The following is a 17,010-nucleotide window of genomic DNA, read 5'->3' on the forward strand; positions in this document are numbered from 1 at the left end:
TATGCCATGAGTGGGACCCTTTAAAAAAAGAAAAAAGAGGTGCCTGAAAATGCTTGGTAAATATGTCTTTGGATGCTTGAGTCCCTCCCTCTCTTGCCTTATTCCTTCAACAAATATTTATTGAGCACCTGCTGGATGCACTTTTCTGAGTGGACATTCCACCTTAAGAAATAGGTTACTAACACGACGTATTCACAACATCAAAAATAAAGAGCAGATGAGAAATGGGGGAGGAGGACAAGGATTATGGAATAGGGGTAGGAGAAGCAGTGGGAAAGAAGCCCTGCTCTTTTCCTTTCGCCCAAGAAGACAGGCACCTGGATGCTGGTACTGTCACAGGCCAAGGACACAACAGTGAACAGGACAGATAGGGACCCTGCCAGCAGTGTTGAGCAGGGGAGGTGGCAAGAAGCAAGTAAGCAGAGGCTCAGGAGTGGTGTGAAGGAAGCCAGCAGGTGCTGAGAGAAAATAAGAACAAGGTCCCATTTAGGCCTGCCTGTCAGGGAGGCTTGGGAGCAGTCATAGGAAAACTTGGGAAGAAAGGTCCAGGCAGGGAGGCAGCAGGTGCACAGGCCCTGTGGGAGCCTAATGCTTAGCCAGTGAAAGGCAGAGAGGCTGGAACATAAGGAGCAGGAGGCCTCAGGGCAGAGAGGTAGGAAGAACCAGATCACACCAACTCACTGGCCTTGGGAGAATCTGGCACCTTAGCCTCAAGAGCAGTGGGAAGGCATTGCGGAGTTTTCAGCATGGGGGTAGTGGAATCTATCTGAAATATGTTTGTGAAAGCACCCTTGGGTGCTGTGGCAGAACTGCTCATAGGGAAGGAGGGGCAGAGGAAAACCATGACTGACTACTGCAGCGATCCAGGCAAGCAATAATGGGGGCTTGGTGGCAGCAGAGATGGCAAGGCGTGGGCAGATTCAGGAGTATTTTGGATAGAAGGAATAGCTGATTCTCCCTCCTCCTGCCCCTCCCTCCCCTTCCGTCCCCTGCTGAGCATCCATTCAGACACGTGCACAGATTTTAAGGGTGAAGCTTGATGAATCACCACAACTGAACACACCCATGGGACCAGCACTGAGATGAAGAAACAGAATGTTCCCAGGCCTCCAGAAGCATCTCTTGTAATCCTTCCATTGCTCCCCCCGCCCCCGCCAAATATAACCATGCTCCTGACTTCTAATTGCGCGGGTTTGACTTGTCTGTTTTCGTACTTACATAAGTGGGATCATATAGTGTGTACTCTTCTGCATCTGGCTTCTTTTGCTTGACACTACTTTTGTAAGATTTAGCAATATTATTGTTCGTTGTTGAAGTTCATTCATACTTGTGGCTATACTATAGTATTCCATTGGGTGAATATATCACAAATTTGTCTGTTCTGCTGTTAATGGGCATTTGGGTTGTTTCCAGTTTGGGGCTGTTATGAATAGTGCTTCTATGAACATTGGAGACCAGCACTTCTCAAACTTTAATGTACTCATGAATCACCTAGAGATCTTTTTATGATACAAACCCCAGTTCGGTGGGTCTGGAGGGAGGGGCCCTGAGTTTTTGCATCTGTCTCAAGTTCTCAGGTGTGGCCAATGCTGCTGGTCCATAACCATGCTTTGCCTAGTGAGACTATTTTTGGCGAACATATTTCTCTGTGGTAAGTGCCTAGGAGTGGAAATGCTGGTCATAGGGCAGGCAGCATCTGTTTAACTTTAGTGGATGCCACCAAGTAGTGTTCCCAGACATCAGTTTTCACCCCACCAGTGGTCTATGAGAGTTCCAGTGGCCCCACAGCCTCGTCAACACTTAGTATTGTCTTTGATTTTAGCCATTCTGATGGGTGCATAGAAGTATCTCCTGGTTTGAATTTGCATTTCCCTCATGACAGTGAGATTAAGTGTCTTCTCGTGTGCTCATTGCTATCAGGAGCTCCTCTTTGGGTTCAAGTCTCTTGTCCATTTTTCTCTTAGATCATTTCTCCTTTTCTCAATGAGGTTTTAGGAGTTCAGGATTCTGGACACGATCCACTGTTAAGTAAATGGCACAAACGTCCCACTCCACAGCCTGGTTCACCTGTTCTTTTTAATTCAGTGATTATCACTCAGGACTTGCAGGGGATGAGGATGGAGATGCCCACTTTCCTTATTATAGTCTGTCACCAGGATGGTCCCTTGAGCTTCTTATTCATTTACACACTCACACTCTTGTCACTGGTTTTCCTAGGCCAGGGGGCTCTCCCCATGTTTATGGTGGACCTTCCTCCACCACTGCCCCTCCCTGTGACCCCAGCTGCTCAAACCAAGGTGTCCACTTAATCCTGACATCCCTGTGACATCTTTCCTCCTCTGATGTTTTTGACCACTAGACTAGTTCATCTTTCCTGGACATCCAGAGAGCTTCCTGGCATTATTAGCATATCCACAGATTCCATGTATCTTCACAAAGACACGCTCTCAAAGAGCGTGGTTGATGCCAGGCCTGCAGCCTGGAGGAGTGAAGGCAGGAGAGAGGTGGTGAGCTGACTAGGTCTATGCGCATCTCTGTGGGAGCCTGGGTTAATTATCCATCTGCTTCACCCTTGCACTTACAGCACCCCCACACTTCAGCACCCCTGCTTTTAATCTAATGTGTGCCTTATGAGAGAATGCATGATGGAATTTTCCAGAAGCCACAGGACACGTGATGATGTATCACTCCGATGGCTAACGAAGTGTGTGCCTATATATTATTGCGCTTTAAAAATTACTGTTTTAATTCTGAGTTCCTGTCATGGCACAGCAGAAACAAATCTGCCTAGGAACTATGAGGTTGCTGGTTCGATCTGTGGCCTTGCTTAGTGGGTTAAGGATCTGGTGTTGCCGTGAGCTGTGGAGTAGGTTGCAGACGCGGCTCGGATCCCGAGTTGCTGTGGCTGTGACGAAGGCCAGCAGCTGTAGCTCTGATTAGACCCCTAGCCTGGGAACTTCCATATGCCATGGGTGAAGCCCTAAAGCAAAGAAAAAAAAATTACTGTTTTAGTTTTAAACATGGTAAATATCGATCACAGTAATCTATACAGACAAAGCCCTTCGGGGACCTCAGTCATTTTTAAGTGTATAAAGGGTCCTAAGACAACAAAAGTTTGAGAACTGCTGTGTTAAATGAATAAATGAAGGGATGAAGTGTGTCCTAAGGAGTTTGGACCTGGCTCATCTTTAAGGGGTGGAAGTTGGAGGACAGCATCCTGGTGGCTGCGTAGAGAATGGATCAGAGGGAGAGAAGAGAGAGGCAGGAGTCCAGGAGAGAGGCGGGTGCGGAATTACCCAGGCCCCTGACCTCCAAATACGCTTTGACCCAACACAAGCATCTCTTGCAGAGCCAACGACTTGACTGTTCCAAGGTGTTTGCTACAGCGGAACAATTTGAAATAATTAGAACTTTAGAAAATGTCTTTAAACACTCTGGTAATGGGCATAAGAAAACACTTGTGAAGTGTAATCAGTTATTAGCAGCTGATCAATTATCCTCATGGATAGCTGTTGTGGGGGGGGAGCCGAGAAGCAATAATAAGCCCCTTGATTAACTAATTTGAATATCTTTGGAGAACAAATTCCGAAATTTCTTTCTATTTTCTCTCTCGCTATTGTAACAGGCCGCACATCTGCTGGATAAAGGCGGGCTGCAAATGGTAATGAGCACTCTGCTGTGAACAGGCTCCTTGTTTGGGATCCTGGGAGAAAGGAACTGGAGGTGTGGGGGTGGCGTGCCAGCCGGGTCTGGGGACCTCACACGGGCTAGAGGGCAGTCCGCTCTGCCCCCTCTCCACAGGGTGTTGGGGACTGAGGAGAGCTGGCTCTGTTGGGCAGCAGGCACAGGTGGGGACACCCATCTAGGAAGCAGCACAGATAAGACTTTCTAGGACCAGCTGGGCTGGGGCAGTCCCAGGATGGAGTGACTAGTGAGAGAAACCTGTTCTCAGGTGAGAGGCTTATAAGAGGTGGGAGTGCTGAACTGGAATGCTCAGGATCCCCTCGTCTCCAGGGGTCTCCGATTCCACAAGGTGTTGTGGACGTGTCACACCACTGGCCTCACACCACTAGCTTACAATGGCCTTCTGGTTAAAGTGAGTTTCTGGAGCCAGACTCCTGGCTGGAATCCAGCCCTGCCAGCTCAGCTGTGTGACCTTGGGCCAATGACTTAACCACTCTACACCCCAGTGTGTGCCTCTGTACAAAGTCAGGAATAACAGTGCCCGCCTCACAGTGTCGTTTTAGCACAGGGCCAGTGCACTTCCATCATAAGTGCACTGGAAATGTGAGTCATCGTTGTTATTAGTATTCGCTTCATCCCTTGTAATTAACAGACTAGACTGGAGTTTGCAAACTGGCAGGCCAGGGTCCAAATCCCCCAGTAAATCTGTTTTGTTTGGCACAGGCTGTATTGTTAAATTCTGAATTTGTTGCCAACAGTTAAAAATCGGGAGATTTTCAAATTAAAAATCTCTATTTGGGCTTTTCTGTAGAACCAAACCCTCTGACCCCACTAAGCTCACAATCCTCTGTGGCACCCGTCAGCCAGAGCTGAGAATAGCCACCCCCTTTCTCTAGGACACCTGTCTCCCATTCCTTATCCCCCCAACCCCACCCCTGCCGCCCCTTCTTTCCTTGATAACACCCCAGCCCTCACCGGTAAGCCCTGTGTAACCTATGGGGAACAGGTCAGCCTCTTCCCTGATGTAGGTGCTTAAAGCCCATCAAACGAACATGGCTTTCCGATGAGGATTTGACTTCCTGGGGCAGGTCTGTTTTGAGAAGATCTTTAGCACCTAGTGGTCCCGCCAGAGAGACCAGCGACCTCCAGCCTTGGTTTGGGTCCCCCCCTTCCCATGTCCCCCTACCTCCTAATGAAGGTCCTGTTCTCTGCTGTTCCCTCTCTCCCCTCTGTCCTCTCCATCCCTCTGTGTGAGATGCTCTGGAGATCCCCACACTGGGTGTGGAAATGCCCACCCTGAGCAGCCAGCTTGAGGCCTGCGGCACCAGAGAAAACCCCATACTCTCCTGTGGTCCGTACCTGCGGCCACTGGTCCACGTCCATCTCATTCAGAGAAGACTTTTAGTTTGAAGCTGTTCAAAAAAAGCGTCTGAAACCACCTTTAAAATTCCTCCCTCCTCCCGCCCAACAACTTTTTCCCCCCTCCCCTGACTGTTCCATTGCTTAAAAATGGCTTAACCAATTTGGGTTATTTTTAGAAAAATGCCTGGCATGTTGGCTGACAACCTGTATTCTAAGTTTCAACCTGATACAGAAAAGACAGAGTTTATAAACCCCTAGGGGGAAAAAAAAGAAACACATAAAACATTGCTTTAGAATAGAAATCATCTAAAACTGACCCCATGGATCCTGGCTAGCAGTGTGTCAGGTGACACATGGAACAGGCACCAGCCACCAGCTTGAGGTTTCAAGGGCGCAGAGTAGAGTTTGTTCTTCTGAGCTCCCACCAGCATCACTGGGAGACTTGGATGCAGCATCCTCTGGACTGCAAGATACAGGACAGACAGACACAGGTTTGAACCCTGGTTTCACCATGCTGTATTCTTGAGCCAGGGACGTACCTTCTCTGAGCCCTCAGTTTTGCCATCTGTGATATGGGGATACTAGTAACCAGTTCAGGAAAAATGCTGATCAGGGAGCCTGGTACCCAGTGACAACCCAGTAACTTGTCCGTAAGTGTCCCTTATTGTCATGGTGGTCCAATGCAGAGGCAAAAAGGGCTCTGAAAAGAAAGCTAGAATGAGCTTAAGGGTTTACCTGGCAGCTGACTATAGCTTTCCCTACATCCTGATTTCTTTTTAAAAACAGCTTTATTGAGGTATAATTTACATTCAATAAAATGTACCTACTATACATGTACGGGTCAGTGGTTTTTTAGTATTTATGAGGTTGTGCAGCTATCCAATTTCACCCCTAAAAGAGCTTCCTGATTCCACTCCTAGTCCCAGGACGTCATGAATCTACTTTCTATACCTACAGATGTACCTTTTCTGGTCATTGCATATAAATAGGATCATACAATATGTGGTGTTTTGTGTTGGCTTTTTTCATTTAGTATTATGTTTCCAAGGCTCATCCAGTAGCAATTATGGGTATTTTGCTCTTTTTTATTGATAAATAATATTCCATTGTATAGATAGACCATATTTTGTTCATCCATTCATCAATTGATGGACCTACAGATTGTCTCCACTTTTTGGCTACTGTAAATAGTGCTGCTGTGAACATGCATGTACAAGTCTGTATGTAAACATATACTTTCACTTCTCTTGGGTAGAGGAGTAGAATTGTTGGGTCGTAAGGCAAACTTATGTGTAACTTTTTAAGAAATAATTAAGGTGTCTTCCAAAGTGACTCTACCATCTTGCAGTCCCACCAGCAGTCTATGGGCATTCCAGCTGCTCCACATCCTCACCAGCATTTAGTCATGTCTTCTGGAGATTTGAGCTTGCATTTGTGGTCCCAAGTTTCAGTCGGGCTTTGGGCTAGGCACTTGAAGAGATGAATGGCAGGTGAGGATATGGGACTCATGAGACAAAACTGCATATCCTAGATGTTCTAAAGTTAGTGCTGTCCAGCAGAATTTTCTAGGATAATATGAATGATGTATATCTGAACCATCCAGTATGGTGGCCACTAGCACCTGTGGTTTTTGAGCCCTTGAAATATGGCTTATGAGACGGAGGAACTGAATTTGTAATTCTATTTCATTTAAATTCATTTGGATGTACTTCATTTAAAAGAACCGCATGAAGCAAGTGGCTACCCTGTTGGACAGTGCAGTTCTTGGAATTTCAAGATCACTGCTCTCAGTATGATCCTGAGGATGGGTCAGAGTTCATCTTTTTCAATCATAGCTCACTGGAATAAGTTAGGGCTTCGGGGCTGCATGTACCCTGAAATATTGCTCCTATACAGTACATGGTGTCTCATGGCGGAGGGAAGCATCAGAAGGTGTGCTGTGGATTTAGGTCGAGGGTCAAGAAAAGAGCATGGGTGGGCTCTGGAGCCGGGAGTACACAGGTTCAAATCCCAGCCCTGTCACTTACCGTGTCTGTGACCTAGGACAGGTAACCTCTCCTCACCTGAGGAATGGAGTAGTAACATCACTCTTTATTGTTGTTGGTTTTTTGTTTGTTTGTTTGTCTTTTTGCCATTTCTTGGGCCACTCCCGTGGCATATGGAGATTCCCAGGTGAGGGGTCCAATCAGAGCTGTAGCCACCAGCCTACACCACAGCTCACGGCAATGCCGGATCCTTAACCCACTGAGCGAGGCCAGGGATCGAAGCCGCAACCTCATGGTTCCTAGTCGGATTTGTTAACCACTGAGCCACGACAGGAACTCCAACATCACCCTTGAAGGACTGTTACAACACTCAGAGAAGAATGGCCATAAATCCCCTAGCATGGTGTCTGCCTCTTAGTGTAGGCAAAAACGTATAACAAGCTTCCATTCTTGTTATCTTTGTTGTTGTTACTCTGTCCAGCACCCAGAGCAGTAGAAATGCCATGAAAGCCCTCCCTCCATGCCTTCATCCATGAAAGATAAGGTGCTAGACTGTCCGCACCGGATGGGCACTGGCTCAGAGTTGGCACTCAGATGCATGTTTGATGGGTGAAAGAATGAATGCCATTGGCTTGTCAATGAGTGGGATGTAAGCAACATGAGGATTTCTTGAAAGAACAACAGACATTCTCCTTTAGAAAATGTGGTTTGAAAACAACATTAGGTTCAGCATCTGCAGTGACCTGTTTTGTGTGAGAGCAGAGATGGCTTCCCTCCCCTTGAACAAGTGCTTTCATCTTGGAATGAATGTGCGTTGGCTGGGTCAGCCAGGCCAGACCCGCCGCCCACCAGCAGCCCCAACCAGATCCATCTGAAGGGATCCTGTAGCTGAGTTTACACAGTGAAAAATGTGGCTTTAAAATGTGAAGGGATTTTTTGGAGTCCCCATCGTGGCGCAGTGGAAACGAATCCAACTAGGAACCATGAGGTTGAGGGTTCAATCCCTGGCCTCGCTCAGTGGGTTAAGGATCCGGCATTGCCATGAGCTGTGGTGTAGGTTGCAGACACAACTCGGATCTGGCGTTGCTGTGGCTGTGGTGTAGGCCGGCGGCAACAGCTCCTATCCCACTCCTAGCCTGGGAACCTCCATATGCCGCACCCAGGTGCGGCCCTAAAAAAAAGATGAAAAAGACAAAATAAAATAAAATAAATAAAATAAATAAAATGTGAAGGGATTTTTTTTTATCCTAGTAATTCCCCCAGGCTCTAAAATATCAGGACATGCTAACATGTCAGGCAGCAGGGCACCCTCCCAAGAGTGGTGGGGAAATATCCCAAACTGTCCTATGGGGAACACACTAGTTCTACCTCATTAATCCTGAATTTTCTCCCACCCTGCTTTCTCTGCTCTTTCCTCCTTATTCTTACTCTTTCTTTCCCACCTCTGAGCCCCAAAGTAAGCTATGTCCATTCTTCAGGAATTATTATTTTGTATTTGTGTGAAGCATTTGTAGCTATCAAAGTCTCTTCATATTCATTATATTCATTTGATGCACAAAGAAACTCAGTGCAGTGAATACTCATTCGAAAAGTGTCTATTAAGCCGCCCTGTACACTGTGTACAGGCCCAGGTGCTGGAAATGCAGAAAACAAAAGAGACATAAGTCCTGCCCTCTTGCAGGTTGAAGGTGTAGTTTTAGTTTGTTATTGGTGAAGGCCCTGTGGAAAAGGAGCAATAAGCAAGTGGATCTACTTGAGCATTTGGGGGTGGGGGCAGGGAGAGTGCCAGAGTCGGGGGTTGGTGAGAAGGGATTGCAGATAAAGGGAACTGCCCTGAGGGGTGGGAGAGAGGCTGTCGTGTTGGAAGATAGAAAGCCATCAGCGTGCCTGGAGTTGGGGAGAGATGTCCGCCGCCATAAAACTGGAACCTTGAGCAGTGGCTGCTCCCTGTAGGCCCCAGTGGGGGGAGTCTGGATTCTAATCTAAGTCCATGGCAGATAAATCCTGGAAGAGTTTCAAGCCAGGGAGAGGCAAGAGCTGAGTCACGTTTCAAACAGCTCACTCCAGCTGCTGCCTGGAAAATGGACCGTGGCAGGTAAGGGCGGGAGCTGGGGAGGAAGGAAGGAGGCCCTGGAAGCAGTCCAGGCGAGGGATGGTGGCAGCTTGGACGAAGGCGGCAGCAGGGGCGGCTATTATTTCTGGACAGTTAGAGATATTTAAGAGTGTGACGTGCCTGGGACTCATTTAATGTTATTATTATCCTCACGGCACAGGTGGGGAAACCGAGGCTTGTAGAGGAGCAGTGACTTGACCAGATCAGCACTACCAAAGTGTACCAAGGAAGATTTCAACCCGGGGCTGCAGAGCAGCTGCCACCCCAGTGCTCCGCACTACCCTCGGTCCTTTATTCTAGGTAGCTCAGCTTGATGTCCAACCCCCCATCTCTGGCTGAGATGATGCTCAGGACAATCACTTCCATTTCACAGATCAGGAAATTGAGGCTCAGGCATTAGGATCTCCCAGCTAGAGAGTGGCCGAATCAGGATTTGAACCCAGCCCACATTCCTCAGTCTTCATCTAGGCCCAGTGCTGGGAAAATGAGCATCCTGTGTCCTGGGCCTCTTTAAGCTCTGGAGGAAGTAAGTCCCTGGTCTCAGATCGGCCAGTCTGTCATTCTTGAGTTTTCTTTCAGTCAATAACTACAGTAAAAATTCAATTCTCTACAGACTGTCTGTGTGTCTGTAGGTAGGGGAAATTCTGTTATGCCTCCAAATACAGAGATGCAAGCCTCCTTGGGCGGGCCTGGGAAGAGAGCATTTGGAGAGAAAGGTCTCATCTGTGTTGTTTGGGAAAATGGCCTTTTGTGGTTTAGGGAGAGGAAAGGACCATCTCCTTCTGCAGAAAGGATCAGAGTCTTGTAGTTGAACTTTCCTGGTCAGGTCAGTGCCTGACCTTACAGGCAGGCATTCCTGTCCATCACTTTATTTAAGTGCTAGTCGGGGGTCCTGGGTACAGTTTCAAGTAATTAAAAGTCGGCTCTGTGGGAATATCAAATTAGTGGATGATAAATATTTTATTAAAATATAGATAGATAAAAAGGGATATTAATTCAGAAATAAAAAGTAGGAGTTCCCGTCGTGGCCCAATGGTTAATGAGTCCGACTAGGAACCATGAGGTTGCGGGTTCGGTCCCTGCCCTTGCTCAGTGGGTTAAGGATCCGGCGTTGCCGTGAGCTGTGGTGTAGGTTGCAGACGCGGCTCGGATCCCGCGTTGTTGTGGCTCTGGCGTAGGCCAGTGGCTACAGCTCCGATTCAACCCCTAGCCTGGGAACCTCCATATGCCGCGAGAGCAGCCCAAGAAATAGCTAAAAAGACAAAAAGAAATAAAAAGTAGCTCTTTATCTTCCTCTCCTTCCTCCCTTCCCTCCCTTCCACTGGAAATGGAAGGAAAAATTGTATATTAGGACCTTGCACGGCTTAGTGTGAAATAAGACCAGCACCCTGGACAGGAAGCAGCCAATTCGGTTTTTTATCAAGATGCTGGCCACAGGCTGAGATAAGGGACCCAATCTTGGGGTCTTCCGATTAGCAGGAGGCTCATAGGGACTTTTGGGTGACCCTGCCTGGGCCACCCCCATTCAGTCTGGGTCTCCTTCCTAGAGATGCCATTATTCAAGTAGATGTCTTCCAGCCCTGAAAGAATATCACCGGTGTGTGAGATGCAGCCGCATTAGGCCTGGCTTTAAGCAGTGTCCTTGCAGGTTAGGAACAGCAGCGGAAATGGGTGGTATTTAGTGTGAACTTTGGCTCCCTTTTCCTCCTTGTCACCCTTACAAAATATTTTTCTTTAAAAAATGTTTTTCTTGGAGTTCCTGTTGTGGCTCAGCCCATTAAGAACCCGGCTAGACCCTAAAAAAAAAAAAAAAAAAAAAAAAAAAAAACTCAGCTAGTATCCATGAGGATGTGGGTTCAATCCCTGCCCTTACTCAGTGGGTTAAGAATCTGGCATTGCCACAAGGTGCAGCAGAGGCCGCAGATCCAACATTGCTACGACTGTGATTTGACTCCTAGCCCAGGAATTTCCATATGCCGTAGGTGTGGCCATTAAAACAACAACAACCAGAGTTCCCATCGTGGCGCATCAGAAATGAATCTGACTAGCATCCATGAGGTTGCAGGTTTGATCCCTGGCCTTGCTCAGTGGGTCAAGGGTCTGGCATTGCCATGAGCTGTGGTGTAGGTCGAAGACATGGCTTGGATCTGACGTTGCTGTGGCTGTGGTTTTAGGCCAGTGGCTACAGCTCTGTTTCAACCCCTAGCCACGAGTGTGGCCCTGAAAAGACCAAAAAAAAAAAAAAAAAATTTTGTCTTCACACTTTCAAAGTAAACTCCACAGACATTTATTAAACACTGATTCCTCCCATTTGTTTAGGAAGAAATTACATCTACAAATTTCTTTGGGTCCTCTCAGTAACTCCTCAGACGTCCTTGCCCCTATTTAACCAATGAAATAGCGAGAGGTCTTGACTTGCCAAAGTCAACAGCAGGTTGAGGACAAGCAGCGGAGGGCCCAAGGACCCCTGGAGTGAAGGCCTCTATAGCATCCCCATGAGGGCCTTCTCTCTCCATCTCACCCTCAACCCCCTCTGGCCGATCCTCCCATTTGCCAAGTGGCCTTGATTCCTCTCCAGTGGGTGCCTAAAATCGGTCACTTCTCTCTCCTGCCTGTTGCTCTCACTCACCATCACCCACCTGGCCCATGGCAAGATGTAATATTTCTGCTCTCCTGGCCTCCAAGCCCAGAGCTGCCTAAGCAAGGGCCTCTCTCTGCCCAGCAGCCCCCTCTGGCCCCAGTTCCTTCTTGCCTTGCTCACGCAGCTTTCCAGCCTCGACCCCCATGAGTCCCTAAGATGCATCTAGGTAGTTAGCCGTTCCCCAGCATAGCCTGGGTTTTCCACCCTCCACACCTTTGCCCACATGTCCTTCCTCTCGGATGCCTTCCCCCAGATGCTGGCACCTGTGTTTTGTCAGCTGCAGCTCTCCCAACGCGCTTCCCTTAGGACACTGCCTGAGCATTTGCATGACCGCCAGCTCCCGCCACTGAGCTGCACGAGGCTCCCAGAATCCCACCTAGCACACAGCAGGTGCTCAGTAACTGCTTCCTTCCCCCCCAGACTGTGCGCCCCAGCCCTGTACACCAGTAAATTTTCCCAGAGCTTTCTGGGGTTCCCACAGAGCTTCTTCCAACACCCGATATCCTCCCCCACCTCAAAAAAGAGGCTACTCAGAGAAATGAATTCAAGAAAAATTGCATACATTTCAGCGCTGATGCCATGATTTGGAGAAAGAGGGACCAGGGTTCAAGGCCTAGCTCTGCTTTTGCATGACGTCATCTCAGGTGAATGATATCATGTCTCCGAGACTTAGTTTCCCATCTGTGAAAGGGCTGAGAAGATGAGAAGAGCCAGGGCATAAAAAGTGACACCAAATAGCAGGCACTTAGTTCCTGTGATATGATGAGTAATCACTGCTGTGGCCCCTAGCAAGTGCCTGGCACATAGTGGGTGCTCAGTAAACACTGAAATAAGTGAATGAGTGAATGAATGATTACCTGATGTGAATAACCCCCCCCCTTTTTAACTGAGGAGAGGGAAGCCTGCAGAGAGGAGCTGCCCGGCCAGCTCACCCAGCTGACCCAGATGCATTAGCCCTGCCTGAGAGGGGGTTCATGGGGTCCAAGGCCCCTCACCTGACACCCGCTGGAGCGGAGACCACTTTATTTTCCTAGTGCCACGAGGTTTTACATCTGAGAACTCTGGAATATAAAACAGCAATCAAGGGCAGGAGGAAGTGATCGGATGTGGCTCCCGGGTTCGTGGCGAGATAATTAGGTGTTTGATTGGCATCCTATCTCAAGGACAGCCACCTCCAGGTCCCGCCTGCAGCAGGAACTAGCTTGTTTTCCTGGCTGATGCTTGGAGATGGGGGTGGGGCCTTGGAGATGAGGAGGAAACTGCTGGGGATGGAGGTTTGGGGCCAGGGTTGGCCAGCATATCTTTCACTTGCTCCTTTATTCATACATTCGTTCATTTAACTGGTATTGAGTACTTACTGTGTACCAAGCATCAGGGATACAGCAGTAGCCCAAAGAAATTCCATGTCCTTCTGGATCTGACATTTGGGGGTGGGGTGGCAGTGGAAACAGGCAGTAAACAAAAAGAGCAGTAACTACATAAATGTGTAGATGACAAGTGCCATTTAGAGAAATAAGCAGAGAGAAAAACAAGTGAGGTAGGGAGCAAGTGCTTGCTATTTTAAATGAGATGGTAGGACAGGCCTTTGTGAGAAAGTAGTGTAAGAGCTAAGACCTGGAGGAAGCAAGGAAGAAACCCATGTAGAATTCTAAAAAAAACCACGAAAAACAAACAAACCGAAAAAACAAAACAAAACAAGACAAAATGGAAAGAAACCCACAGCATTTCGGGCAGAGGGAACAGCCAGTGCAAAGGCCCCGTGGCAGGATTGTGATATGTTCCAGAGCCCGCAGAGGCTTTGTGTGGCTCAAGGAGAGTGAGTGGGTGGGTAGCAAAAGGAAGTGAGGACAGAATTAAGTCGCATAGGGCCTTAACATTGAGGCACTTGGGCCTTGATGCTGAGTCACATGGCAGCTATGAAAGGGTTTTGAGCAGAGAAGGGACAGGATGTGACACGTTTAAACTATATCTCTGTAGCTGTCTGGTAGGGAAAGGACTGTAGGAAGATGACAGCAGCAGTGAGGAGCCCACTGATGAGGTTTCTGTGGTCACCCAGGCGAGCCTAGTTTACAGTGGCAGCAGGATGAGAATTGATTGGATCAAGCGGACAGGATTTGCTGACGAGAGTAATGTCCCCACTGTAACCCTGGGCCTCAGCCCAACACCAGGGCAGGGAAGGTTACTGCCCCCTCAGGACTTAGGGGTGACTGTGGCCCCAGCTCAAGTGTCAGCCTTGGCCCCTGAGCACCCAGCCCTTCCAGGCCCCTGGGCCCCCTGCCAGCCACAAGCCTCTCATCCTGCCTGCATCCACTAGAGGGAGGGCATGCCGTTACAGCAGTAAGTCCTAGATGCACAGAGGCCAAGGGTCTGCTCAGACTTACAGAGCCAGTAAATAAGAACATCTGGACTGGAACCCATTCTGCCTGCCTAATGTGGGCTCTTGGCCTGCCTCCAGCTAAAAGCAAATTGCCACCTGGATGTTCTGGAAGCCAGAGCTTTGGGAGCTGCTAGGAGCACCTGGTGGACCAGTTTTAATTGCCTATGCGCCCTACATGACCAAACACTCTGAGAGCAAGACCTAGGTTTGGCTTGTTCTGAGAAACTTTGTAGGCACTTAAATTATAGTTGAGTAAATGAGTGAGTGCCTAGATGGATGGATGGACAAGTAGACAAACAGATGGACAGACAGAATGACCAGGCCCAGCCGCACTCCTGGTCTTTATGCTGCATGATTCCTTGTCTGACAGAAAGGTCAGGGGAAGGTTGCCTCATAAGCATCTGGAGGAAGGAATTCAGAAGAAAGTGTGACCCTAGCAAATGGCTTTGTTTTTCTGCAGGTACCATGTATAAAATGGCACGTGCATCACAGCACCATTCATTTGCTCCCTCAACAGACGTTTCCAGAGAATCCACTGCATGCCGTGCACTATTGAGGCAATTAAATGAACTTTTATATGCCAGTTAGTATGGACCTAGTAAGCCCTCTATGGGACAGTTATCATATTATTGTTATCACTGCACTGGGAGTTTGCTAAGAAGTTGCTGGCAGCCTCACCCACACACCCAGGCCTTGGGGTTTGGCCACAGTCCTCTCAGTGGGCTCTTTGACCTGATCGTGAACTATCACCCTCATCCAGCTGATGGAATGCAGTAAAGCCAGCTTGGCTGGGAACTGTTTCTCAAAGGTACCGCCCCTTGCCCTGGCCTCGGATAATTGGCCCAATACATCTTGGCATCTGAAATTTACATACAGTGCAGGGAGTGATGGATGGCTCTGGTAACCCAGGCTGTCTCTCAGCTTCGGCTCAGTTATCCATCTCAGCGGGCTGCAGAGTCATCCGTCTTGTCTTGTCTCCTTGCTCATGGCAGGCCAGCATGTGCCCTCTGTCCCAGGTCATCCCTAGACCCCACTCCTAGATCCAGCCTTTGAGGCCTTTCTGAGGGCAACACTCCAGCCATGCCCCACAGCATGCTCAGAAACCCTTGTCCTCAGTGTTTGCCTGGGACTCTGATGGCAAAGCCCTGAATGGCTCCATGGAACAAGATGCAGAATGGGATGTTTGGCTCCCATAAAGAGGGCTCCATCTGCTCCTGCCACAGAGGCCTTCTCATGCTTATACCTAACAGTCATTCATTCACCAGTGTTTTTTGAGTGCCTTTTCTGCATCTGGCCTTGATCTAGATAGAGCCTGTGGCTACAGCTGTGAACAAGACACAGTCTCCACCCTTGAGGAACTGACATTCCATTGGAGAGAGTATGGGCACTGAAGATCCTAGACAGATGTGAGAGGTTTAAACAGTATCCCTGGGGCTGTCGCTATTTACAGTCCGATTCTCGAGGGATCTTTGCAGTAACCATAGGGGCACAAAATTTTACCCCCATTTTAGAGACACAAAAACTGAGGTCGAATCTCTGGTCCAAGGTCACACTGCTAGTGAGGGGTCAGAGCCAGAATAGGACACAGGTCTATGGTCTCTGATCATTGTCCTTGTTTCCCAGACAGACCAAGCTCTTTTAGGGTTTCTGACATAGCACTCATTTATTCGTTCATATATTCAACCAATAGACATTTCTAGAGTGCCGACTATGTATCAGGAGTTCTAGGCACTGAGGATAAGGGGTAAAGGACCGAAATTTCTGTCTTGCTGTCATGGAATTTGCATTCTAGTAAGTAAAATTTAAGGAAATAAAATACATAGTGTGCCTGATAGTAATACATACTAAGAAGAAAACTAAAGACAAAAGAGGGAGTTCCCTGGTGATTCAGTAGGTTAAGGATCCGGTGTTGTCACTGCTGTGGCTCTGGTTATTACTGGTGCAAGTTCGATACCTGGCCCAGGAACTTCTGCATGCTGTGGGTGAGGCCAGAAAGAAAGATCATCTGGGCTGAAGAAATGAAGTCTGTTGAACCATGGAGTTGGGAGACTCTGGTGCCTATGGATTCCGGCAAGGAATTCAGTCTGGGAAGAAAGGAGAAAGATGGGAAAGGCTGGCACAGACCCAGTGACACCTAGATGGTGAGAGTGGCCATTGTCTTAGAGCAGTGGAGATCCAGAAGAGGGTTTTGAGCAGTAAAGGAACATGTCGAGGAAGAGTTTTTTTTCTCTAAATGAAACCCCTTCAAAGCATGGGAACATCTGAGGTCCTCTCTTCCTTAACCCCTGATCCGCAGCAATCATGGCATCATTTTTAGAAGGTCTCTTCTCAGAGCTGGTATTAGGGGGATGTGTCCAAGTATGGGGGTGTCTTCAGAGCCAGAAGAGTGTGAACACATGCTGGGGAAATTGACATGAATGTGCACAACTCAGATTGTGTCTTATGTGTATTTCCACTATAAGAACATAGCATCTAGCTCAAAGCTTTGTACACTGTTGACACTTCAGGTCAAGATCATGTATTAAATTTCTTTCAAAACTAAGTGTTCTTGAAATTTCCCATCGTAGCTCAGCAGAAACAAATCTGACTAGCATCCATGAGGACGCAGGTTTGATCCCTGGCCTCGCTCAGTAGGTTGAGGGTCCGGCGTTGCCATGAGCTGTGGTGTAGTTTGCACCATCAGATCTGATGTCGCTGTGGCTGTGGTGTAGGCCAGTGGCTACAGCTCTGCCGATTCAAACCCTAGCCTGGGAACCTCCATGTGCCACAGGTACAGCCCTACAAAAAAACCCAACCAAACAAACAAACAAACAAAAAAAACCCTACATGTTCTTGTCAGATTCCCAAA

The 17,010-nt window shown here is 48.1% G+C and overlaps 1 protein-coding gene across 46 annotated transcripts in view; it reads left to right on the plus strand.

The window, feature by feature from the left end:
* The window catches only part of CUX2 (cut like homeobox 2), a 296,127-nt gene that overhangs the window by 162,849 nt on the left and 116,268 nt on the right, over positions 1–17,010 (plus strand). Inside the window, exon 1 of one of the 46 annotated variants that reach the window (XM_084995988.1) lies at positions 5,385–5,537. The exons of the other annotated variants lie outside the window; for them this stretch is intronic. Within the exon in view, the coding sequence (XP_084852114.1) occupies positions 5,400–5,537 (138 nt within the window). The 5' untranslated portion in view covers positions 5,385–5,399. Of the gene's footprint in view, positions 1–5,384; positions 5,538–17,010 lie in introns of those variants that run through there. 46 annotated transcript variants of the gene reach the window in all.

The sequence above is a fragment of the Sus scrofa genome, chromosome 14 (genome assembly GCF_054392235.1).
Source record: "Sus scrofa isolate SSC_HxYL_T2T_F1_AM1 chromosome 14, Sscrofa_HxYL_maternal_Yorkshire_Landrace_v2.0, whole genome shotgun sequence".
Classification (NCBI taxonomy): domain Eukaryota; kingdom Metazoa; phylum Chordata; class Mammalia; order Artiodactyla; family Suidae; genus Sus; species Sus scrofa.